The sequence below is a fragment of the Capsella rubella genome, unplaced genomic scaffold (genome assembly GCF_000375325.1).
Source record: "Capsella rubella cultivar Monte Gargano unplaced genomic scaffold, Caprub1_0 scaffold_7, whole genome shotgun sequence".
Taxonomy (NCBI): domain Eukaryota; kingdom Viridiplantae; phylum Streptophyta; class Magnoliopsida; order Brassicales; family Brassicaceae; genus Capsella; species Capsella rubella.
This window is the reverse complement of record NW_006238917.1, coordinates 5,833,607-5,857,229: the sequence shown is the minus strand read 5'-3', so window position 1 is coordinate 5,857,229 and position 23,623 is coordinate 5,833,607. Positions and strand designations below refer to the sequence as shown.

Sequence of the window (23,623 nt, the reverse complement as noted above, 5' to 3'; positions counted from 1 at the left end):
GGACACAAGCTAAATGCATGTTTTAAACAAATTTCTATCACAAAGACGATACACAACATGTTAAAAGTTCTAATAATATACAAACCAACAAACAATAGATAGTGAGATGACGTCCAAATAATCAAATCAGAACATACAAAACGTGTAATAAACAAATATCTTCATAAATATAATAAACAAAGTATAGTCGGAAAGGAAAATGACGGCTCCTGTATAATCGGCTTAACTAGTCATGTTTCTTGCATTTGGATTGATGACATCTATGACTATGTCTTGTTTGTTGACACAACCAAACTATTCCTGCCAACCAAATCCTCACTTTTGTTTATTATTCTGTGGTAAAGTTGATGGGGTGATGAGGAGGCTTTGTAGTTCTTGTTCATCATTATTGACCTTCACTATCCATTCGCAAATAATCGAATTTACCTCCTCTGGGATCTCATCGTGGGGACAGTGACCTGTACTTGCAAAATGAGACTTTAAAGAATCAAGAAGAATGATATAAACTAGTGAAGATATGTAGGATGCAATTTGTTTTTTATACCTGCATTAACTTTCTCAATCACCATAGCTGGACAGTACTCCTTCAGTAAGGCTACTTTCTTCTTCGGATCCGATATGGGATCTTTCATTCCCTAATACATGAATAAAACAAATGGATATTGATCCAGAGTAATCCCTAATAGAAGTTAGATTGAGAATCCAATAAATGTTTGAAAATCTTGATACCTGTATTACAAGAGTTTTTTCCTCAAACCCTTTGAGGAGATAATTCAAAGGAAGCGAAAGATCAAAGCCAAAGATACTTTCCAGGACCATAACCACACCAGGGTCTTGGGACTATTGTGTATTTTAAGGTAATGTCACAATCATCTATATTTACTTGTTGATCATGAATCAATCAATGAAATTAAAATGCAAAAACAAAAAAGGATACTGCTCTTAGCATTTCAGCGATGAGAAAATCATCAGCTCTCTCAGGATTCTGCATCATAAACAAGCAGTTGGGTTAGAACCCCGCATAATGACATGACCATTTCATACTTTCTTTCATACTGATGTCAAAAACGTCATAATACTTTACTTACAACTGGATAACAATCCTTTAATAGCTTCTTGACATTGAGTTGCAGGAAAAATAGAAGAAGTCGAGCACCCAGTTTTGCACCAAATGGAACTCGCCTTTCCTGGAAAAAGAAACCGTTAGGATGTGTGCAGTAAGTATATAATAACTTCTGTGTTTCAAAAAGTAAATCTAAAACTGTTAGATATTCATGTATTCAAATGATACATACTCTAGAGACTGGGAGAGGAGAGTATCCAGGTACCACATTGCCGGCACTGTTAATAAGGACAACGGACTTAACCAAGGCCGGCCAAAGGAAGGCCGTTAATGCAACGAAATACCCTGATAAAGAGGTAAAACATACAGACTCAATTAAATGTGTATTATGAAACTTTGAGCCCTTTTTACGCAAACACTACAGCCCCATGACTTAGGGTGCATACCACCGATTGAGTTTCCTACGCAGTGTGCTGGTTCGCCAACTACCTCAATCATAAAATCCCGCAGCAATTCAGCCCACAAAAGCTCGGTGTATATGATATTTGGCTTCTCTGATTTTCCAAAACCCAGAATTGTGATGGTCCATACTCGGTTTTTTCTATTTACGATGTTGTCTGCATTATCACGGTAATGCTCTAGAAAAGCACCAAAGCCATGCACAAGAAGAACAGCAGGGCCTTCATTGCCAGCCACTGTGTACTGAAACAAAGAAGTGATTCCTGTTTTAAATTCCATAAACAAATATAAACAGATCAAGAAGTGCGATTACAAAACTGACCAAAGTAGGCCGTTTGGAGAAATATGAGTAATAACAGAAACCTGAATAAGATATCCCTTCCATCTCCAAATCCTTATAGCGTGTCTTTTTTCATCAGTCCGCTCTCTATTTAGAGCCACAAGAGAATACCACTGCCAAAACAAATCAAACAGCTTCAAATACTTTAATAAAGAAAGTAAGAGCATAGAGATATTATTTATGTGAGTGTTTATACCTCCATAGAGCACACAGCATCAGTTGCAGAAGCCACTGTAGCAGCTGAATATCCAAAGGGAGAAATAAATCCAGCATTCCTTTCTTTTTCATACTCGGTTGCTTCATAGTGAACCCTTCTTCTTGATACGATACCAAGACAAAAGACAGGTCCAAAAAGTTTGAAAAATGAAGCTCCCGGCCTAATTTCGGCATCACGAAGTCTTGCATGAACCCTGGTCAGTATAAAAGCCAGTGCCAATCACTCCTCAACATGACATAACATCAAAAATTTCAGAATTAAGAATGCCCACGTACTCTTGCCAGTCATCTCGACTTGTACCCTCCAAGTATCTCAAGTATCCTGCTAGAGCATTCAGTACAACCTCAGTTCCACCTGCAACCGTATCTCTTTTTCTTGTGACAAATGCAGAGTTGTGAACCCTCTTCCCTAAACTTCCATCAATAATTGGATCCATACTGCTCCCCTTGAAGTTTCCAGTCCTTTCCACTAATACTTTTTCAGAAGATGCAAGTGCCATTTCTCTCCAGCTAATTTCTTTTTCGCACAAGTTTTCCTTCATATAGTCTTTCAGATCATCGAGTGTTGGTACAGAACCTGAAGCATGTTTCATTTACAATTTCTCCTAGCGTTAAAAGAGTTTTGAATCAGATATCTAAAGAAAGTAAGAAACTACTAAAGCACGAGATCCAACTCCATGGCTTGTGAAGAAAAGCTTACCCCACTGCAGTTCACTTTCTGGAGATGAAAATCTTGCTGCAGGAACTGGCAAACTGATGGGCAGCTTTAGTTTCTTAAAATTTTTCCAAGATTGTGGTAGATCCGTCAAATTCTGGAGGGTCAAAAAGGTGCACGTAAGTAACTGGTTCTGAATCTCAATGCAGAAATTGTTGCAAGAGAAGCAAATTCATTACTAGGCTCTCATAAAAAGGAGTCCGCCAAAGAACAACCCTCGGTGGTCCTCCAGGAAAAGAAACACCTTCCAAATTTTTCTTAACACCGTCCAAAACCTCACAGAGATGGTATTCTACCTCTTCTTCCACAAAGACAAAGGGAGCTCGTACCTGTTGCAGCCCAATACATGTTTTGGCACAGAGTTATCTCGCCTGAAAAAAATTGTGGAAAAGCTTAATTATACCCGTGAAATTACCTCTTTGACAAGCTCTTCAATGACATTTTCTGCTTCTCCATATCTGAGCATAAGATTTGATCCTTGCTTCTTCAAGGATTTTCTTAATTCTTCCAAGGCTATAATAGCTAACTCTAAAGTGTCCGTTGTGTATCCTAGACATAGATTAGATGTTGGATTAGATACCCAATCAAGTGACGCTTGGAAATGGAGGATTCTGCCAATGGGAATCTAGCTACTTAACCTATGCAAAACCATTACACTCTCCTACAAGACAAAACGAAGCATCTGGAGAATACTATAGAAAACCCGCATTGAGCTCAGGCGAAGAGCAAGAAATAATCGAAATATATGGACTGTATAAATGAACTTACGCGATAGAACACGGCGATCGAGAACGTAGAGAGGTATGACAGTCTTATGCTTGGACGCAGCGAGGAGGCCAGGATGGTCATCAACACGGAGGTCATGCTTAAACCACACAACCGCCGTGGAACTTTCATTAGTTACCGAAGACAAACAACATTTGCATCGGTTCCTCCGATGATTCCGCCGGAGACGGTGAGGCAGGAAATGCAGGTGAGCGAGCGACGCCATGAGGACGACCGAGGAAAACCAGAATCACTGGATTAGTAGTTTCCATGAACTCAAAAGCAGTGAGAGAGAGGAAGCAATTGTTGTGGTTGTGGTACAGACTGAAGAAGACTCGTTCAAATCTGTGGTCCACAGAGAAAGTTGTACTTGTCCAATCATTTCCCAGAAAACGGCGTCGTTTTGTGTCGACAGAGTCGAGGCCAAAAAAAAGCACAACAGTGTTGACTGAAACAAAACACACTTGCTAGATGAATTAAGAAAATTAAAAATATTTTCCATATGTTAAAACCAATAGTCTTCATTAGATATAAGGTTATCTAAAGTTTCTTTATCTTTCAAGAAGCAACGGTCATGGAAGGCAAAGGAGCAACCCGGAGCTCTCTCATAGTTCCTTCTGTTTAAGAAATGGTGGAGGAGAAGATGATCACTGCGGTTCCTCCGAGGTATGTACGGTCTGATCAAGACAAAGTTGAGATCTCCAGTGAAACTGGTCTATTGGTATAATTCGGGACCCCAGATATATTTAATCCATTTTAGAACACATCATATCCATCTAAATGAGACTAATCAGGTGGGGATTTTTTCAGGCGAGTCTCAAGCTACATTGTTTTTTTATATAACAGAATTGCCCTGCAAAAACTCAGTTCTTTACAAAACAATCCCTCTTTTTGTGTTTTTATATTTTTGAACCCCCTATATAAGATTGATCGTTGTGGCATTTCTTTATGACTGACTTATCTAACAGCTTGTAAACCATGGAATGGACTCAACTTTCTTGGAAAAATTCAAGTCGGAGATTCAGGATTTTTTCAACCTTCCCATGGAAGAGAAGAAGAAGTTGTGGCAACAGCCCGATGACATCGAAGGATTTGGACAAGTATTTGTGGTTTCAGAAGAGCAGAAACTCGACTGGTCAGATATGTTCTTCCTTACAATGCAACCTGTTCAATTACGCAAGCCTCACTTGTTCCCCAACTTACCTCTTCCCTTTAGGTTTGCCTCAAATCTGTAAAACCATTCTTACTTAAACTCCACAAGTATTCTCTGCGTAAAGTTTGCTTATTGTTTCTTCAGAGAAACACTAGACACGTATTCGGCTGAAGTGAAAAGCATAGCTAAGATCCTACTGGCGAAAGTAGCTGTAGCACTGAAGATCAAACCCGAGGAAATGGAAGAGTTGTTTGATGATGAGTTAGGGCAGAGAATCAGGCTGAATTACTACCCTCCTTGTCCAGAGCCAGATAACGTTATTGGTGTAACTCCGCATTCTGATTCTACAGGACTCACCATACTGTTGCAGGTTAATGAAGTTGATGGTCTCCAAATCAAGAAAAATGGCAAATGGGTTTCTGTCAAACCTCTCCCAAATGCTTTTGTTGTCAACATCGGAGACATCTTAGAGGTAAGTTATAAGGACAAGAGAGCCTATTCTTGATATCATTGTAAAAATGGTTCTGATGATTGGTAATCAACGTAGATCATAACGAATGGGACATACCGGAGTATAGAGCATCGCGGAGTTGTGAACTCAGAGAAAGAGAGGCTTTCTGTGGCATCATTCCACAGTATGGGATTTGGTAAAGTTATTGGTCCGATGAGAAGTCTCGTGGAAAGGCATGAGGCTGCAATTTTCAAAAGTGTAACCACTGAGGAGTATTTCAATGGCTTGTTCTCCCGTGCACTTGATGGAAAAGCTTACCTCGATGTTATGAGAGTCTAAAGGAAGCAATGAATAATACTATCAGCTTCTTCTCTGTTTTCCTACTTTCTACAAATACGCAATCCCTCTTTCTCACCTTCAATGGCCAATAAATAACGTTTTTGCTTCATCGCATTAGTGTTGCTAAAGCCCTATCTAATTATAATAACAGTTAACACAGACGCTCAGGAAAGCAACTGTTAGTGCATCATCATTCCCTAAAACGGCTTCGAATACATCCTTTTAAAGGAAATTGCAGAAAATTCCTTGGCCTAGTGGTAGACTCTGATCATATAAAAAAGCATTGGTCTATTTCTAATATATTGAACATAATCAATAATAAGGTACCTTTCTGTTAATACTTAATAGCTGTAAGATTTTATTTAGCAATGCATCATTCTCTGTTGTTACCAATCAACCAAATACATCCACAATCCAATAAATGATCTTAAAGCATATCTCCATCTTTCGAGGTGCATTTCTTTGGAGATTGAGGTATAACTTAAGTTTGCTAAAAATGTTCAAGGTAACCGATGAGAAAAAGCTTTTTCTATCCGGCAGAATAACCTGCAGACATCAAGTTTCTTGGAAGTAAAAATCTCCATCAAGAATGGAACAAATGAAACTGTACCTTCTAACAATTTGGATCCTCCAAATGCCCAAAAGTCTCATTCCAATGACTTGAAGCTTCTTCCTGTGTTCGCATAATCCAAATATGTTTTGCCGCATCTGCCATCTCCTTCTCTTCTAGAATTTTCTGCAATTGTCAGGCCTTAAATATTGTGGAACATAACAGACACATAAACTACATAAAGTATAATTATCTTTTTCCGCAAATATAGAATTGATGCAGAACATAAGAGCTACACCAAGTTTAACCGAACTTGAATCATATATTAAAAGAAATGTGATTCACATAACTCCAAATCATGATTATTTGAGATAAGCTAGTCTATGTGATATCTACTAGATGGTCTAATATCCTCTAGAGTAGACAAATGTAATGAAGAATGAATAAACTGGATGATAAAAGAAATAAAAATACAAACCTCGGCTTCAGAAACTCTTTTTGTCTTTAAGGAAAGACAATCAAAGAGATCAGAGAACTTCTTAGTACAATCATCAAGTCTGCCAACCCGGTAATACTGCTGCATTTGGTAAAATGGTGCTGCAAAGAGATTATCTGAGTTAATCTATGAAATTCGATGTCAAAAGGAGAAAAAATGAATAGCTTACGTCAATGGAGCAAGAGAACATTATAGATGAAGTAAATGCAGCACAAACAGCAGAAACATAACTTAACAGAGAAGAGAGCATACAAGAAAATTCCAAGGGTTTAGTGAGTAAGATGTTCTTTCCTAAAAGGCGAAACATTTGTCGAATTTTCCCCCTAGCGTATTCAAGAAACAAGTAAGTGATGCCATTTTTTAAGACTATGCTATTGTTTTGTACTCAACCTTGTCCTGTCTCATCGCCATTGCTGGTTATGTTGGACCATCTAGACATCCCTTCAACAAAACATACATTGAGAATATGGTTTCAGAGATCCTTTGATGGTGAAAAGCTATATCATTTCTAAACTCTGACCAAGGTTCTCTATTCTATTAACAGGCAAAACAAGCTCGTAAACTACAAAATAGTCGTTGACGAAGAGCTCAATACCGAAAAGAACATTCAAAGGAAAGATTTTTTACTTAAGGGTTGGATCAAATCTCAATGAAGTTCAAATTTTGGGATGCCCAGGAGGGAATAATTTTCCAATTGGAACCAGCAGCAGACCGAAGATGCAGAATCATAAAATGCGATCAGATGAGAGGAAACGAAGACTTACAGTAGCAGAACCAGAGAGCGTCGAAGCTTTTGGTGCAGGACACGCGCCGTCGCACAGCTGAAGAGTCTTCGTTCTCGGAGCTCATCGTGCGGCTGCTCAGTCCGGGAAGAAGAAACGGGTCAGGTGTTGTTGTATTCGGGTTAAGATTTAGGGGTTTTCGCCAACCAAAATAAAATAAAAATAGATTATACGCATAAACAATAAAATAATTTTGATAACTTACTACAAACAAAATAATGGATAATTTGATACTATAATTTTCAATAACAATAATTTTTAATAAATATAATTTAAAATTAAAAAAAAAATCAAATTTTTATACTACTTAATACACAGTTAAAAAAAGATCAGCAGCATTATATATATATATATATATATATTTCTAGCTCGAATAAAATAAAAGGCGACGAGTAATATACATAATTTCCTTTAATAGTAACATTTTTATTATTTTATGAGCTTTTTACTAAACCTAGATGTTTGAAGAAAGTTGATCAATGTTGTAGTCATTTAGAACAGAAAACTTGGTTTATGGTATTTTACGATAATTTTCATTCCAAACTATTGAGCACATGTATGTCTATATCGATAATGTTTCAATATACAAGTGTAATATACTAATATGTGATTGACATGTAATATACTTGAGTAACAGATGAAAAAAATACAAAAAAAAAAGTACTTGTGTATGCTAAAACAAAAGCTAACATGAATACTTTGGCAAATGACAATTTAGATTTGAAGAAGAAAACTTTTAGGAGGATTGTGATAGCTATTAGCTAGTCCCGTGTAAACAACTGGAGAGAACGCGGTTCCTATTCCTATCATAATGATCTTATCTATAAAAGCCAAACGTGCGATGATTCATAGAGACATGTGAAAATATGGATTCTGACACGACAGTCCCGGTCCGTAAGAAGAACCAGTGAGACCAGAGTTTGTGGGAGTTAGGGAGGAATATTTAGTCAAAAGGTTCATTGTTTTAGTCAACGTGATTAGGACTAAAAAAAGTGAGATACAACATATGTATCAATATTATGTCTCTATCGTTTAATGTTACTGTATAATAAGCAAATTGGCATGGCTCAAACGTTACGTTAGCTCCTTTGCTTTACAGCTTTTTTTTTTTTTTTTTTTCCTATTATAATATCCCAAAAAAAGATTTACTTACTATATACAAAATCATTTTAGTTGACCAGAAAAAACAAATACAAAAACCATTTGTTTGGTCCCTAACCAAAAATTACAAATCTAATTTAGCTTAATGCTAATACTAATATCAATCAAACAAACCGGAACAGTTCTCTCCTCCTTAACCAAGTAATTAATAATTCGAATTAAGTCTTTGATTTTTTATTTATTTATTCAAATCTACAGTTACATTTCCCCTAATTTCTCTCTCTCTATCTCTCTTTCTTTTTCTACATATAATAAACTTATATATATTATCCCAAAAAAAAATTAATTTTGTTTTCTCTTTCCATTTCTTGCCAAAACCCTAATTTCACCCTCACTCGTTAAGAAATTTTCTCCCCCAACTTAAACCACCCCTTAGAAAAAAAAAAAAAAAACAAAAAAAAAAAACAGAAAAAGAAAAATTAGATCTTTCTTCTTTGCTTATAATTATGTTTGTTTTAGCTCGAATTTTCTGAAATTAAGATTCATTCCTCCATGGAAGCTCTGTTTTTTTTCTCTGCTAATTAGCTTCTATTGATCTGTTTTATTTTGCAGCTCCTCTTCCTCCTTCTTCCACCATTTTTTTAAAAAAACTCCTTTCAAAATCTCATCTTTCGTGTTTTCTCACTACTCTGAATCTTGTTGAACTTCAAGAAACACATCTTGAATCTTGCGTGATCATAAAAGATTCGAAAGGGGATCTCTCTGGGCTCTACTGATTTGTCGGAATCTTTCCCTACAGAACCACTTGATCTTATGTGCGGATGGAGGAGAGAGAAGGAACCAACAATAACAACAATAACATCACTAGCGGTTTCGGCTTGAAGCAACATGAAGCTGCTTCTGATGGTGGTGGTGGTTACTCCATGGACCCACCACCACGACCCGATAACCCTAACCCGTTTTTGGGCCAACCCACCACTGTCTCCTCCGCCGCCACCTCCGTATCAGCTGCCGTTTCTGAGAATGCGGCTCCTCCTTTCAGCTTAACAATGCCGGCGGAGAACGCTTCCTCTGAGCAGCTGAAAAAGAGGAGAGGTAGGCCGAGAAAGTATAATCCCGATGGGACTCTCGCCGTGACTCTTTCGCCGATGCCAATCTCGTCCTCCGTTCCGTTGTCGTCGGAGTTCCCTCCAAGGAAACGAGGAAGAGGACGTGGCAAGTCTAATCGATGGCTCAAGAAGTCTCAGATGTTCCAATTCGACAGGAGTCCTGGTAAAATGTCTCTTTGGAATCTTCGATTGCTGTCTGTTAATGATTACATGTGTAGCAGTTTTGTTAGTTTTGCGACTCATCTGGATCTATGCGGGTTTTGACTTCTACGATGTTGGTAACTTTTGTGTCAGAAGTCATAAGCTAGTGATATTAAACAAAAAGGCTATATCTTTAGGGGGAAGTAGATTACGATATGCGTATCACGACATTTCCCAAAGAGAAATCATCATCTCGTGTTTGTTTGCTTTATAGACCAAAAAGTTCATACTTGTTTTGTGTCTCTGCCTGTGTAAGTCTTAATGTTTTGTTGTCGCAGCTTTAATATTGACATCTCTGGATTCAGTTGATACCAGTTTCGCAGGTGTAGGAAGTGCAGATTTTGTTGGTGCCAACTTTACACCTCATGTGCTGACCGTCAACGCTGGAGAGGTATGTTCTTTTCTTCTGAATATTCATTGGTGATATGATCATATAATCTCAAAATTGTTAAGCTGATCTCTTGACATTTGGATTTGTGCAGGATGTGACGATGAAGATAATGACATTCTCTCAGCAAGGATCTCGTGCTATCTGCATCCTTTCAGCTAATGGTCCTATCTCCAATGTTACGCTTCGTCAGTCTACTACATCCGGCGGTACTCTAACTTATGAGGTCCAGATGCTCTCTTCTCTCTTATCTCTGTGTTTGGTTTCCTTGAAACGTTTTTTGAGCTGTATTTTGTCGTGATCAGGGTCGTTTCGAGATTCTCTCTTTAACTGGTTCGTTTATGCAAAATGACTCTGGAGGAACACGAAGTAGAGCTGGTGGTATGAGTGTTTGCCTCGCAGGACCAGATGGTCGCGTCTTTGGTGGAGGACTCGCTGGTCTATTTCTTGCTGCCGGTCCTGTCCAGGTGAGTTCAAATTAACACCGATCTTGTGTGGTCTCGGAGCATGAGTATCGTGTGTCTGACATCTGTACACGACAGGTAATGGTAGGGACTTTTATAGCGGGTCAAGAACAGTCACAGCTGGAGCTAGCAAAAGAGAGACGGCAAAGATTCGGATCTCAACCATCTTCAATATCCTTTAACATCACAGCAGAAGAGAGGAAGGCGAGATTCGAGAGGCTTAACAAGTCTGTTGCCATTCCTGCACCAACTAGTTCATACACGCATGCAAACACAACGAATGCGGTTCACAGTTACTACACAAACTCGGTTAACCACGTCAAGGATCCCTTCACTTCCATCCCAGTAGGAGCAGCAGGAGTAGGAGGAGATGGAGGAGAAGAGGAGGGAGAGGAAGACGAAGAAGAAGAAGATGATGAATTAGAAGGTGAGGAGGAAGACTTTGGAGGCGATAGCCAATCTGACAACGAGATACCAAGCTGATGATGATCTTAGTACGGTTTCTTTTTCACGGATTTGTTAGGGTGATGGGGTTTCAGATTTTGGTTTGATTGTTTTATTAACACAGAATGTTTAGAAGCTCTCTGCTATCTTTAGGTTATCTCTCCTCTTGTGATTGTTGTAGTATCCATCATGTTAGAAACAAACTTTACGATTGCAAAACTCTCTTTCAAGAAAGTTATCACTTTATTTCTAAATAGATACACTGTGTTTGTACTTCTCTCGAAATGATGTATAAGTACTGTAAACTAGAGTTATATATCACACTGAAATACATTATGGTTAAGTTAAAGACCGGGTTTGAATGAGTTGGTTGAGTTAATTCGGTGATTAGTAATTTAGTGGTAACTTCCCACTAACTCATGTTAACTTCCCCACTAACTCAAATTTCTTTTTTACTCTCACCCATCAACTCCCATGTTAGTTTTTCTTTTTTCATTGCAGAATGTTAGATTTACAAAGAACTTGAGAGAAAAAAAAAGTTTTCGTAACATTAATCAAAAGGGCCTTTACATGGTGAGACAAGTCACAAGTAGTTTGTGTTTGTTTGTGATTTCTTTCGCAAATTCTTTTTCGGTGAATTCTTGACAGGTTATAGTATCACTAAAGCGTAGATAAGGTATGAAATCTTGATTTTAAGGCTTTTCGTATTATCTAACTTACATTGCAATACGATGCTTTGAATTTGGTTCCGGCATGTGTTGTCATTACTCATTACTAACATGGTTTGGAATATCGTTCATTGAATCTTTGTTCAATCGCTCTCAATGTCTCATTTCATTTCCGTGAAAGTTTCGCAACATAGACCTATATAGGCTAAAAGTCTCACTAAACATACTAGTTAAACTCACAACGATCAAACAAATACGTATGTTATTAAGCTGGATTAGGTTGATATTGGCTTGTTTTTGAAACTTATTAAACTGTAAATCTTTTGATTGATAATGGATTAATGGATGTCACTTTTAAACCTACCATTATTTCGGTAAATGCATACTCATTTAGTTTTCACGGTTTATTCTCGGAATATGAGAAATGACTTTTTAATTTCTTTCCACTACTCAAAACTATAGTTTAGACGTGAGTTTTACTGAGATTATCAAAATTAAATGTAAGATAAAACTGATAGCACATATACATTAAAACCTCTATAACTTATTACTCATAAATTAATAATCACCAAAATTTAATTTGAAAAAATGGTCTTAGTTGGGTCAGTGTAATATTTTACATATATAAAACTACTAAAGTAATATTTTTTTAAACTCCTATTTAAGTATATGTGTCATCAAATGAAATAGTATAGTTAATAATTGTATTAAATTATCAATATATACATTATATATATATATATGTAAGAAATTGGTGAAATATGACTCTTGTATGATCAATTTTTTTTCTTCAATTTATATTAATTTTTGTTAGAGTACATTTTGAATATATTTTTATGTATGGAAACTGTTGGTATTATCTTCAAGCATGATGATTGTTTTACTATTTGTTGAAGATTTTTAATTATAACAAAAAAAAAACTTTTAGTTTTGATTAGATTTAAAAATTGTATACAAAATTAGAAAAATAGGAAAATATCTTAGACTCATCTCCACTGTATTTCTCTATTTTCATCTAAAATAGAGAAACTCTATGATATAGGTGGTTTTTATTCCAAAATATTCTTATATTATCCTCTAAAAACGATATTACATGTAGATTCCATTTTAATTTAGTACTAATATATTTTACTGACAAAAGTTACAAATTAACTCGTTTACTTTTAAGCTGTATTTGTAAACCAAAAATTAACCCACTTACTTAAAGAATTATTGTATAAATTAAAAATTGAACTATAAATTAAAAATTATATTTTATTGATATATTTTGGTTCTATTTAGAAAAATTAAAACTACTTTTTATTAATAATTTATATATTTTGTAATATTATTAACTATTGAAGGTAATTATTTTATTTAGTATAGCTATAACTTACAATTTAATTGCGTGATGATTCTTTAAGTAAATAGGTTAATTTAATAATTTTTATAAATAAAAGTTAAAAGTAAGTAGATTTATCTGCAAATATTATAAATATAATATATTACAACTAGAATAAAGATAAAGTATATATATAAAAAAATCTTTAGAGGAAAAAGATAAAGATATACATTGGAATTTAAATCATCTTTATCATAGAGTAACTCTATTTTATAGACAAAAATGATATAGAATTATTACTTTACAGAGGTATACATTGGAGTAAAAAAAACATTTTTATCATAGAATTACTTTATTTTATAGACAAAATAGATAAATAGATTGTAGATTGTCTAGAATTATTACTTGATAGAGGTTTCATTGAGTATATAGAATATCAAAAGACAAAAAGCTAGCTTTGTATACACGTTAATACACATTAAACTTGTAAATGGAACAGGGACAAAAACGTAATTTTCTAGTATTTTGACGGGTAGAGCTGACAGAGAAAATTACTTTTACAGAGAGATACTCTTTGCTTCTTCTATAAAAGTAGCTTTGCATTTGCATGGATGGCCTCATCGACTCCCTCACTCTTCTTCAGTACGTTTTAAACAAACCCCAAAGAGATTTCACAGCTCTCTAATGTCTTATCAGAGTAGTCCGACGAAAGATTTCGCCGATGACGTCGAATGGTGTGACGAACACTGGCCGGAGCTAGAGTTCCGGTCACCGGAGGACGAAGCTTGGTACGCCGTGGAGGTTTCAGAGATATGCGACGCTCTCTTGATCAGGTTTAACGGCTTCACTTGTGATTACGACGAGTTTTATCCGTCGGACGAGTTCAAGAACTCCGACGAGATTCAAGAGTTTGAAGAGAGGTTTCGAGCTTGTTCTCTGCAGATGCAAGACACTGAGTGTCCCACGGTCACTGAAGGAACCAAGGTCTGCGCCACGTTCCCTTCCGTCACCGGCGATGTCAAGTTCTACGACGCCATTGTCGTCACGGTGAGTCTTGTAAACAAATTAGTCCCGGTTTAACGATTTTGGAATCCTGAATCCGGTTTCTTTGTGCATAGGTTGAGAGGACGAAGCATGAACGTGACGAGGAAGGTAACGAGGTCTGTGGGTGCAACTTCAAAGTGTTCTGGAAACAAGGTCCTTGGGTTAACCAAGTCACTTCTGCTAAAGTCGGAGACATCTGTCTTAGAGCGGAGGATAATAGAATGAATCCTAAAGTGGTTTCCTTCTTTAAAGAAGCTAGAAGGAAGCTTCTTGGAGAAGCATGTCTCCAAGGTAATTATAATTTTGATCAAATTAACATCTTATAAATTAAAAAAAAAAGTTTTTCTTTTTCTAACATATGATTAATTGCAAAATTGTGCGAAGCAGGGGAAGAGACAGAGTGGCAAAAGATACTGAAGAAGGTCAGTTCTGCTATTGAAAACAATTTAAGCTTGTCTTCTCTTCCAGAGAATCATGGTTAAAAGGAGTCATATGTTTGTGTTGTGTTGCTTCACAATGTCGTGTCTGCAAAATAGCTCAAAATTGTGGTTTCATTGTGTTAAGAATAGTAGAGAACTCTATGTACCCTTTTGAGGTAGTTTCTTAGTTAAGAAGAAGGATGATATAATCTTGTTAATGTATCAATCTTTGTTCTGAAACTCTAGTATCTCTCTTGATTTGTAATTTGTAGAACAAATTGCTTTTTTTTGGTACTCCTTGGCTCAAAAGTGAATTTCATTTGTTAACATAGAGAGCTTCATTAGAACTAGAGAATTCACGGCCAACACCAAAACTGAGAAATTACAGTTGCAAAAACCTATTTAGTTTGCCGCAGATTAAGCCAGTTGCAAGGGATAACGATAGTGAAGCCGTGAGGATCATCAATGTTACATGTAAAAAGCAAAATTTGGGTCAAACGATAATAATAACAGTCAAAAGAGAACTTGTAGAACAAGAAACCGGTCAAAGTCTTTCTGACGGTACCAAAGTGACGAGTTTGTTCATCACTTTGATTTGACGTAAGAGAACCGTAGAGAGACTTCCACACATGAGGCTCATAGGTTGATGTAACAAATAGGTAAATAATTCATGAGTCGATTATAGAAATGCTTTGTTATTTGTCAAGAGTATTACATCACTTTTTGGAGTAATGTGAGGTGTGTAAGCCAGAAGCAAAAAGAATTAGCTACTATTTAGTAAAGATCAGATCTAGTATGGAACCAGTCTCGGATGATTCCATTTTTGGTTTTACACAATTGTAAATAGGTCAACAATGAAGCAATGAATCATTAAACAAAACTTGTAACAAATGTTAATTGTCTGATGGGAACCACAAATCATTTTTTAAGATTCAAGAGAGTTAAGGGAGGAAAGATTCAATTTTTTGGAAGCTACAACACCATTCATAAGTCCCCCTTCATAGATAGACTTTCAATGTTTGAAAGGTTTCTATGACCTCAGCGAAGTCTTACTGAACACTAATCAGTTCGACATCAAACGTCAGCCAAGAGTTAGGAGGAATCTGGCGACCAGCACCCTGAGCACCATACCTGTGAGCCAGACAATATTATCATCCCATTATATCTTCAATCAGAAAGAAAGAAAACAAAAAAAAAAAAAGATAAATTCAAAATGATTTACCCCATTGATGGAGGAATTGTAAGCTTTCTTTTGTCACCAACACGCATGCCTGTGAAATTCAAAACATGAGATCAAAACAACATGATTCACAGTTTAACAGAATGAAGAAAACAAGTAAGAAATTACGTTACCATTAACGCCGACATCCCATCCCTTAATGACTTGTCCAACACCTGCATGTTCCAACCAACGCATAAGTATCACCTATCAAGTACCAATTTCCAAAGCTCTTGATTTTAAAATCCAGTAACAACACTAACCTAGACGGAACTTAAAAGGTGCTTTTCCAATGTTGGAATCGAAAATCTTCGCATTCTTTAGAAGCTTTCCAATATAGCGGACGGTAACCTGCACTCAGAGAGAACAGAATGAGCTCCAAATTTATTTCAAAAGCACACATATTATACATTGATGCACTCCTATCCAATGTGGACTCTTTGGTCTAATAAGGTTTTAGTTTGCTCACTTCTTATCTAATATCAATTCTTTCAATATCCCCATTCTTATCACACTACAATCTTGCTACATAATCTATATGACATTCCAACAATCATCTAATTTCATGTGCACATTTATGACTATAAATGTGCATACCGTTTTTCCAGGATCAGCTCTCTTGCCGTTGGGTTTGCCCATGCTCAACTCTTCAATAACGAGCCCATTTGGGTGTGTCCGTACTTGAGACGGCTTGGAGTCCACTTTGGTTTGCTTCTCAGCACTACTCGAAATGGCTTTACTCTCAACAGTAGCTTCCTCACTTGACTTCTTTTTGTTCTTTTTGTTTTTCTTCTCAGCAGATTTAGATGGGGTCTTGGAGCTTTCATCCCTGCCATAGAAAGCACAGAATTTTGTTAGATGAGAAAAGGTTTGAAGGAACCATCGTATATCTCAACTTGTGACCTAATCATTTTTTATAATCATTCAAATATCTACTTAACTGATATTTCATAATTGTAAGGAATACTTGATATTATCCCACAACAATAAAAGAAAATCCCTTATCAAGAAGTAGGTTTCTCACATGGCATTGTCTACAGTTCCATTCAGCACATTTCCCGTCTGAACTTGTTCATCAGCTTCCTCTTTTGAAGCATTTTCCCCTTTCTTCTGTTCTTTTTTATTTTTCTTCTTTTTGCTCTTGTTTACACTGAAACAGAATTTAGAATCAATTTCTTATCCGGACCATATTACTGATAAAAGTATGTTAATTATGTCTTCAGGGTCAACAGAGATCAGAGAGAAAAGTACCTTTCTTGTCCTCCATCTTGCTCAGCAGCCTTGGCCTTCCTTTTTTTGTTGCTACCTTTTTCTTCATTATCTAAGTCCATCTTCTCACATGACTTATTCACTGGTTCAGATGCTTCTCCTTTGTGAATAGGTAAGCCATCTTCATCTTCATCTTCGCTTCCAAGAACTGGAACATGGGCACTCTCTATGGTGACGATTTGTTTCTTTGCATTCTCATCTTCGCTAGTTTGACTCTTCTTCTTGGTTCGTTTTGCCTTATTATCTTTGGCAGGTTTCTCTTCATCTTCTATCTCCTCAATTACAACTAGCAAAGATATCGTTCAGAATTATTTTAACAAAACAAGCAAATACCATTTCTATATACACTATTAACACAAATGCAGAAGAGAATCTGCACCCTAGAGCCACACTTGTACATGTACAGTTCAAATTTACAGATATATGATTGAAAAGCTAAATCATTTTAATCAATATCTTTTAAAAATCTTGTAGCAATAAGACAAGAGTGACGAGTCAAGCAGAAAATAAGCAATAACAACTGGAAGAACTAAGCTGCTATATCAAATGTTTAAGAAAAAATACCTCCGCTCTTTGGGATAGAAGCATTCCGATACATTTCAAGATTGCTATCAAGGAAGTCTTCAAATTCATCCAAATGATCCTCGTCTTCACTATCATATTCACACGAGTCATCAGACTCAGATTCACCAATTTCAATACCATCTCTAATATTGTCGCAATGAAAACTTGAACAGATGGAACAATAAGTAGAAACAAGAAAGAAACATTTGCAAAGGAAGCTGGTAACAGTAAAAAGGATACGAATCATCTTCATCCTGCTCATAATCATCTTCATCCTCCTGCTCATAATACTCCAAGAATCCAGACAGGTGGATGCTTCTGTCACCAGTCACAGAGAATTCAACAGGCTCATCATCATCGTCAAACTCGAGATTCAGAGTGCAGCATTCGATTTTGTTTGGCAACAGTGAACACAACAAAATAGGGGTCTTGTCTCCAATAGAACACTGAATCACACTCTTCTCTTTGCTCAAACCCGCACCTAAAGTTGCCTGAACAATAGCAAAACATACACACACAAACAACAACACATTCAGACTCCAATAATTAGTCCACACAAAGATAAAATCAATATCCTAACAAAATCAGCTCCGGCCTTAGAGACAAGGAACAAGAATTATACCTGGGTGACGTGAATCTTTCCTTGTTCATTTTTAGGATGATAAGGTTGAGGTTTCCCAGGTTTCACTTCAAGTCCTGCATATGTTAACAAAACACAATCAGAACACAAGAATCGTCTTCCGAGAGAATCAAAGAACACATTGAGCTGAGAGAAACTAACCCCAGAAACCCATTTTCAATTAGATGACGATAAACCCTTAGAAATCGAAGCGGCAACTAAGTTGTGAAGAAGAAGACTAAAACCCTAATCAAAGGTTTTTGTAGACGAGCTTTATAGCATCAAGAGAATTAAGCAGTTTCGACGTTTTGTCCCAAGCGCGCTCTTAGTAATTTGGGCCTTCATAAACCTATAGATTCAATGAAGCCCATTATTGGTCTGTTATCTGAATTACTTCAAAAAATACTTCATAAAAAACAAAAAAAAAATGAAAAAAATACTTGAATATCTGTTTTTATTACAATAAATTTTCACTGAATTTTATTACTAAACGATTAATTACCAGAAATATATTTTAATCTAAATTTCTATAACATTCAAAATGCGAAACTACACTTCAGTAATCTACTAAAACCATTGTTCCCTCGCTGCAAGGATTATTCGACTTGCGCCTTGGACTTGTATTTACATTTTACAACAAGAATTCTTTTGGAAAAAAAAATCGGTTTGTTTTTTCAAATACAAATGCAAAATGCAACTAATTCCCTTTTAAAACAATTGAGATCTATGACATGTAGGATGTGCAAACGGGTCCAATCCATTTTCTACTGCGTTTGTACTCTTTAACCAAGTTAGGTTTAAGTGTATGTATTTTGGTGTGAAACCATGTGTTTCTTGTTAAGCTAATTGTTATGATTTCCATCTTCCTCGTAGTTGAACGGTAACGGGACAGTTTTGAAAGCTCTGTATCTCCCAACGTTGTTCAAATGCTCATTCTCCAGCCTAATCAACAAAACCATTTAACTTCATTGTGTGTATAATGTAGATCCATATGCAAACACCTATTTCTCTGTCTTGGAGCTTACCTGAAGAAGCTCCAGATACCTCTACGTATGATCTCAAGGCAAGCCAGAAGCGCCACTATAGTTTCTCTATGCAAGAAAGAGAATTTCAGATCCAAAACTGTTTGCAACCACACTAACCTCAGCAAAACATTCAGGACCTGCCAAGTACATGAAGAAGCTATCTAATATACTTCACCATAATGGAAGAGAGAAAAAAACAAAAACAGAGGATATTGTTGTTTTCTGTTTTCTCTCACCATTGCAGCGTAGTACACGTTTTTGTGAGGAACAAGAAGCTTGTCTCTCAATAAACTGTTCTTACATCCTCTTTGAAGCAATCCCCAGTCAACAACTATGTCCCAGTAGGTCCCGTAAAACGTTGCAACTCCCGAGAATACCCAAGCTGTGATGTTCCATGTGATTCCTCTGTTGAGAGTATATGCTGTTCTAAGACAAGCAGCCACGATGGTTAAGAGATACTTGATGGCATTGTACCCATGACACAGTTCTTTTTCTTCCATTAGTCTTCGAATGCACTGAAGAAGTCGTAACCAGTATGGTATGACGGCAACGATGAAGTAGAATGTTGCGAATCCAACATTTGATCTGCAGGTGTTTCGTCGTCTGTGTCTGAAATCTCCAAATCCATAGTAGCATATGTAGAACTCTAAACTCCTCAGTGCTTGTACCTACATTGGCTATTTAGGTCAATAACTCAAGGATCAAATATGTAATGGAACTCTTTTTGGAGTATCGAATTTTCTCAAACCTGGCTTGTTAGTTGATCTGCCAAGAAAAAGTCAGGAAGATGCACCTGCAAGAATGGTAACATTTTATTTAATGTGTTTTTGGTTCAGATGAGTGTAGTAGAGGATGTTGTTGGTACCGTGTAAAATGGTGCAGCGATGCAGCGGAACAGAATTGCAAGGAAGAAGTACCGGCTGGACCTATACAAAATGTTTAAGGGGCAGAGAACAATGGCGATCACTAGCTGCAATGGTGTAGATGAACCACTCTCATCAAACACAATTAAGGATTGAGTTTTATATATATATTGTAATGCAAGATAGATAGAAAAAGAACTTACAACGAGTAGAAAGAGGGGAACAAGTTCGGTGACTGTTCTGTAGTCTTTTGTTTCAGCATCCATTTCCATGTCAAGGTTTAATAAGACAGCACACAAAGAAAGTGTACCAAGACCAAAGCTGAGAAGTAGAACTTGTCTGTAATTAAGTTCAGTTCCTTGTTTGAATCCAAAGATGAAGGAGTAATTCACACGGTATCGCTTCCAGAAGTAGATATTAGCAGCGTACATGATCATGTGCAAAACTACAAACCCAAAGAACCTGCAAATGAAGATGTATATATCTACTCAAGAATGATCCAGAGAGAGAGTGTTTGGTTTTGTGTTTGTTCCTTTCACTGACCTGTAAAGAGGGAACATTGTTTCCATATAAGTTCTTTGTCCTGGTGTTCCCATGATATTACGGGCATGGATGATCAAACCAAGAGCTACAATGAGAGAAATACCACATCCAAAGAAGAAGCCTAAAACAAAACAAAAAACAGAACAAAATGATGAATACTACGTACTCTTGCAAATACATGTCAAAAGATTGGATATTGTGTTGTGCAGTTATACGTACCGGTGGAAAACGTAATAAGATGACGTTCTTTGTGTATCTTTGGTCTCAAAAGGCTCATCCCTTGCCTCCGGTTTGAATTGGAGAAATGTTCAATGAAAGTAGATTCAACTTTTAGCAACAGCTTGTGAACCTGTACATGTTTAAGGCTTCAAAGTTCAAGCTGAAGTTGCATTTTTCTTTTTTCAATGTTTCGTAGATAGAAGAAGAATAAGTTTTTTTTTTTTTTGAGGTTAAATCTGCTTACTTCATCGGAGCTACTGAGGTAAGAGCTATCCACCATTTCCATATACAATTTCGCAGCATATCTTTTGGCTACCTAAAGAGGAGAGCATATCCACCATTATATAAACAAGAGTAAAATGTCATTTTAAAAAAGCTTGTCAAGTTTAGTACCTTATCATACTTCTTCATGATCTTGGAAACAGCGCAAGCGTTCAAGAAGCTGTAGTTTTTAAGATGTCGAAGCTTCTGATAGAACTCAATGAAAGCAATCTGAAGTCGCTTCTCGACTTCCCTGAGATTCTCTCTTGTGAATTTGAGCTCGTCCTGCTTACGGACCTTGAGGATGGTTTTTATGGCGGACAGAGGAGTTATTTCTCGCGTTTTGTTCATCCTGATGCGCTCGAGAATACTCTCTTTCGATGTATCATCGCTCCTCATGAGATCAGCTAATGCTACTCCTGATTAATCAAAGCATAGAGATTTATAAAATTTCAAACTCCTCAAACCAAAAGAACTGAAACCAAAACAGGACATGAGAAACTCACTTACTGTGTTCTCTAGCCTTGGAAGATGATCCAACCTCAGAGGCTAAGCCATTGATGTCTACTGAGACAGAATCAAAGGCAGAAGGGGTCTTGTCATCCATAACTTTATGTCTGAAGGCAATCAAAGCATCCATCTGTTTGTTCAGAGCCAGAGCCTCATTCCTCGCTGTCTCCACTTTCTGCCTGTAAAAGTTATTCACCTTGTTGAATTCTCGATCTAGGGTTCTAAAGAAGGTAACCTCAAAGTCTCCACCTGCTTCTCCGGCCTTCAAAAACGTGGTCTCATAGGCCGTCGTCGTCGTCGTCTCGAGCTCTTCATCGTCCTGGGTCACAGTGTTGACCACAATGTCGTGATTCTCAGAGACAGAGGCGTCGCGGTTGTACCTTCTGGTTAGGTTGCGTGCGAGGGAAGGAGTGCTCTGGCTATTGGAATCACAATTCTTCCGAGAAGCTTGGACGTCTTGAAGAATGGTTTTAAGGTAAGCGTAATTTATGTAAGCTTCCTGCCATTCTGGGATCGTTTGAGACACAAACTCTTTCCCAAATCTCATCCTTCGTTAATTTCCTCTTCTCTTCACACAACCTTGAGATTTTTTTTGTTTGATCCAATCCTCTCTTAGATGTCGAAGTGTACAGTGAGAATCTCAATTTAAGAATCTTTATTTCTGTCTTTGGAACATAACTGGAAAGAAAAGACCCTCGAGTTTTGACTTTTGGGTTTTGAGTGATGCTGAAAGGTTTGTTTTAGAGAGGTAGACCAGGTCGCAAGTCTTAACTTAGCCAGCAAATATATGAATTTGTTTTCGTCCACAATTAAACATTCAAAAGTCAAAGCTGCCCAAAAAAGTATTAGCTATAGTTTTGATTTTATATTTGTTACATCACTATAAATGATCCAATATAACTAAAGTCTTAACACATAGATCCACAAAAGTTAGTTCCATGCATCAGTATATATACCACCATATTAACGATGGATGTATAATATTCTCAGCGACACACTCAAAGTTTACTATACATTGGTTCCACATACAGAAACTTTTGATGATAAGTTTAGACCAATAATCCACAAAATTGCATATTATGAACAACAAAAACTCCTAATCAAGAAGAAGATCATCCTTCTTGGTAAGATTTAAGGTGTATCTTAATGCCTTATAACCACTAGACAAAAGAGCTTTTAACCTAATAACTTATTATTGAATCTTGATTAAGGTTTATACGTTGTAAAATAAAAGAAAAATAATCCCACCAAAAAAAATAAATAAATAATGGTTAACCATGCGGCATGCACGTTTCAGTGTTCAGTAATAATACATTGTTGCTATAACTAGAAGTTTGATTATAGTTCAATTCCATTTAAAATTATGGCCTGTTTTTGTGTGATCGATAAGGACTCTTGAGTCTTTGATATCTATATAATAAAAACTAATCCTGCATGTGACATGTCAATGTGCTTATTAAATCTCTAGTCAAATATTACCAAATCATGTCAATGTGCTTATTAAATTAAAAAATATGACATATCTACGTCCACTTGAGAATATAGAAGAATCGTTTTAACTTTTGTAAATATTGAATGGATTGGCTCTAAAAGCGCGTAGAAGCATACTCGCAAAATCTTATCTCTATTAGTAGCTTCTCCGTTTTGACGCCACCTGCCTAAAAGCACTATGTATGTGTAATGTCTTTAACATTGGTTGACAAAAAATTTGGTATCTTCTACACTGCAATTCGTGACCACAATATATGTATCGTCGTCTTCCGTTTACTTATCTTAAGACTTAGGAGGGTAACTACTAGTTACTAACTAGCAACCGACTTTTGAATATTTTGATTATAGGTATATTCGTAATGACCAAAGTTCTATAGCAATTTGGCATTTAGGGGGTAAGAGAAGTATTCATATATATACTGACATACTATGACAAAAGGTGTATATATAAGCAAGAAGATGACCTTATATATCAAAAAATTGAAAATTTAGAATGTTTTGAAATAGAATCGTAAAACTGTCGTGGTACGTAGCCCTGATTAAACCATTACA

The 23,623-nt window shown here is 36.5% G+C and overlaps 7 protein-coding genes across 12 annotated transcripts; 3 read left to right on the top strand and 4 right to left on the bottom strand.

The window, feature by feature from the left end:
* Positions 1 to 14: 14 nt before the first annotated feature.
* On the bottom strand, positions 15 to 3,894 carry LOC17878463. The gene is made up of 14 exons (XM_006283172.2): positions 3,562 to 3,894; positions 3,209 to 3,342; positions 2,973 to 3,122; positions 2,779 to 2,890; positions 2,355 to 2,655; positions 2,059 to 2,272; positions 1,886 to 1,975; positions 1,510 to 1,765; positions 1,296 to 1,408; positions 1,089 to 1,187; positions 938 to 985; positions 730 to 840; positions 545 to 635; positions 15 to 458 (listed from the first exon to the last, which is right to left on the bottom strand). Exons 1-14 carry the CDS (start codon positions 3,782 to 3,784, stop codon positions 316 to 318), a joined length of 2,085 nt encoding a protein of 694 aa, XP_006283234.1. The 5' UTR covers positions 3,785 to 3,894; the 3' UTR covers positions 15 to 315.
* Positions 3,895 to 4,036: 142 nt separating this feature from the next.
* LOC17878435 (protein SRG1) lies at positions 4,037 to 5,629 on the top strand. 2 transcript variants are annotated; one of them, XM_023778306.1, is made up of 5 exons: positions 4,037 to 4,224; positions 4,527 to 4,774; positions 4,856 to 4,973; positions 5,082 to 5,183; positions 5,259 to 5,629. In XM_023778306.1, exons 2-5 carry the CDS (start codon positions 4,542 to 4,544, stop codon positions 5,499 to 5,501), a joined length of 696 nt encoding a protein of 231 aa, XP_023634074.1. In that variant the 5' UTR covers positions 4,037 to 4,224; positions 4,527 to 4,541; the 3' UTR covers positions 5,502 to 5,629. The 2 variants fall into 2 exon arrangements, with proteins under 2 accessions (XP_023634074.1, XP_006284329.1); XM_006284267.2 differs by having other exon boundaries at positions 4,040 to 4,224; positions 4,856 to 5,183.
* Positions 5,630 to 5,815: 186 nt separating this feature from the next.
* LOC17879091 (uncharacterized protein C227.17c) lies at positions 5,816 to 7,456 on the bottom strand. 3 transcript variants are annotated; one of them, XM_023778308.1, is made up of 5 exons: positions 7,312 to 7,456; positions 6,938 to 6,988; positions 6,530 to 6,648; positions 6,112 to 6,237; positions 5,816 to 6,047 (listed from the first exon to the last, which is right to left on the bottom strand). In XM_023778308.1, the coding sequence occupies exons 1-4, from the start codon at positions 7,394 to 7,396 to the stop codon at positions 6,115 to 6,117; spliced, it is 378 nt and encodes a 125-aa protein (XP_023634076.1). In that variant the 5' UTR covers positions 7,397 to 7,456; the 3' UTR covers positions 5,816 to 6,047; positions 6,112 to 6,114. The 3 variants fall into 3 exon arrangements, with proteins under 3 accessions (XP_023634076.1, XP_023634075.1, XP_023634077.1); XM_023778307.1 differs by having other exon boundaries at positions 5,816 to 6,237; XM_023778309.1 differs by lacking the exon at positions 6,938 to 6,988 and having other exon boundaries at positions 5,816 to 6,237.
* Positions 7,457 to 8,852: 1,396 nt separating this feature from the next.
* Positions 8,853 to 11,312, top strand: LOC17877530 (AT-hook motif nuclear-localized protein 3). Its single transcript, XM_006283772.2, has 5 exons — positions 8,853 to 9,702; positions 10,046 to 10,131; positions 10,223 to 10,354; positions 10,434 to 10,595; positions 10,671 to 11,312. The coding sequence occupies exons 1-5, from the start codon at positions 9,252 to 9,254 to the stop codon at positions 11,073 to 11,075; spliced, it is 1,236 nt and encodes a 411-aa protein (XP_006283834.1). The 5' UTR covers positions 8,853 to 9,251; the 3' UTR covers positions 11,076 to 11,312.
* Positions 11,313 to 13,627: 2,315 nt separating this feature from the next.
* LOC17878716 lies at positions 13,628 to 14,714 on the top strand. Its single transcript, XM_006286151.2, has 3 exons — positions 13,628 to 14,072; positions 14,144 to 14,360; positions 14,457 to 14,714. Exons 1-3 carry the CDS (start codon positions 13,710 to 13,712, stop codon positions 14,549 to 14,551), a joined length of 675 nt encoding a protein of 224 aa, XP_006286213.1. The 5' UTR covers positions 13,628 to 13,709; the 3' UTR covers positions 14,552 to 14,714.
* A 579-nt stretch (positions 14,715 to 15,293) lies between these two features.
* LOC17879971 (peptidyl-prolyl cis-trans isomerase FKBP53) lies at positions 15,294 to 18,422 on the bottom strand. The gene is made up of 11 exons (XM_006283617.2): positions 18,322 to 18,422; positions 18,163 to 18,236; positions 17,781 to 18,031; positions 17,541 to 17,683; positions 16,959 to 17,262; positions 16,732 to 16,857; positions 16,305 to 16,536; positions 15,971 to 16,058; positions 15,842 to 15,883; positions 15,711 to 15,759; positions 15,294 to 15,619 (listed from the first exon to the last, which is right to left on the bottom strand). The coding sequence occupies exons 1-11, from the start codon at positions 18,332 to 18,334 to the stop codon at positions 15,538 to 15,540; spliced, it is 1,404 nt and encodes a 467-aa protein (XP_006283679.1). The 5' UTR covers positions 18,335 to 18,422; the 3' UTR covers positions 15,294 to 15,537.
* Positions 18,423 to 18,657: 235 nt separating this feature from the next.
* LOC17878322 (phosphate transporter PHO1 homolog 4) lies at positions 18,658 to 22,127 on the bottom strand. 3 transcript variants are annotated; one of them, XM_023778305.1, is made up of 11 exons: positions 21,577 to 22,127; positions 21,203 to 21,461; positions 21,054 to 21,125; positions 20,810 to 20,939; positions 20,591 to 20,711; positions 20,251 to 20,509; positions 20,050 to 20,154; positions 19,933 to 19,977; positions 19,421 to 19,852; positions 19,185 to 19,321; positions 18,658 to 19,101 (listed from the first exon to the last, which is right to left on the bottom strand). In XM_023778305.1, the coding sequence occupies exons 1-11, from the start codon at positions 22,125 to 22,127 to the stop codon at positions 19,002 to 19,004; spliced, it is 2,211 nt and encodes a 736-aa protein (XP_023634073.1). In that variant the 3' UTR covers positions 18,658 to 19,001. The 3 variants fall into 3 exon arrangements, with proteins under 3 accessions (XP_023634073.1, XP_006283191.1, XP_023634072.1); XM_006283129.2 differs by having other exon boundaries at positions 21,203 to 21,489; positions 21,581 to 22,127; XM_023778304.1 differs by having other exon boundaries at positions 21,203 to 21,486; positions 21,581 to 22,127.
* Positions 22,128 to 23,623: the final 1,496 nt, after the last annotated feature.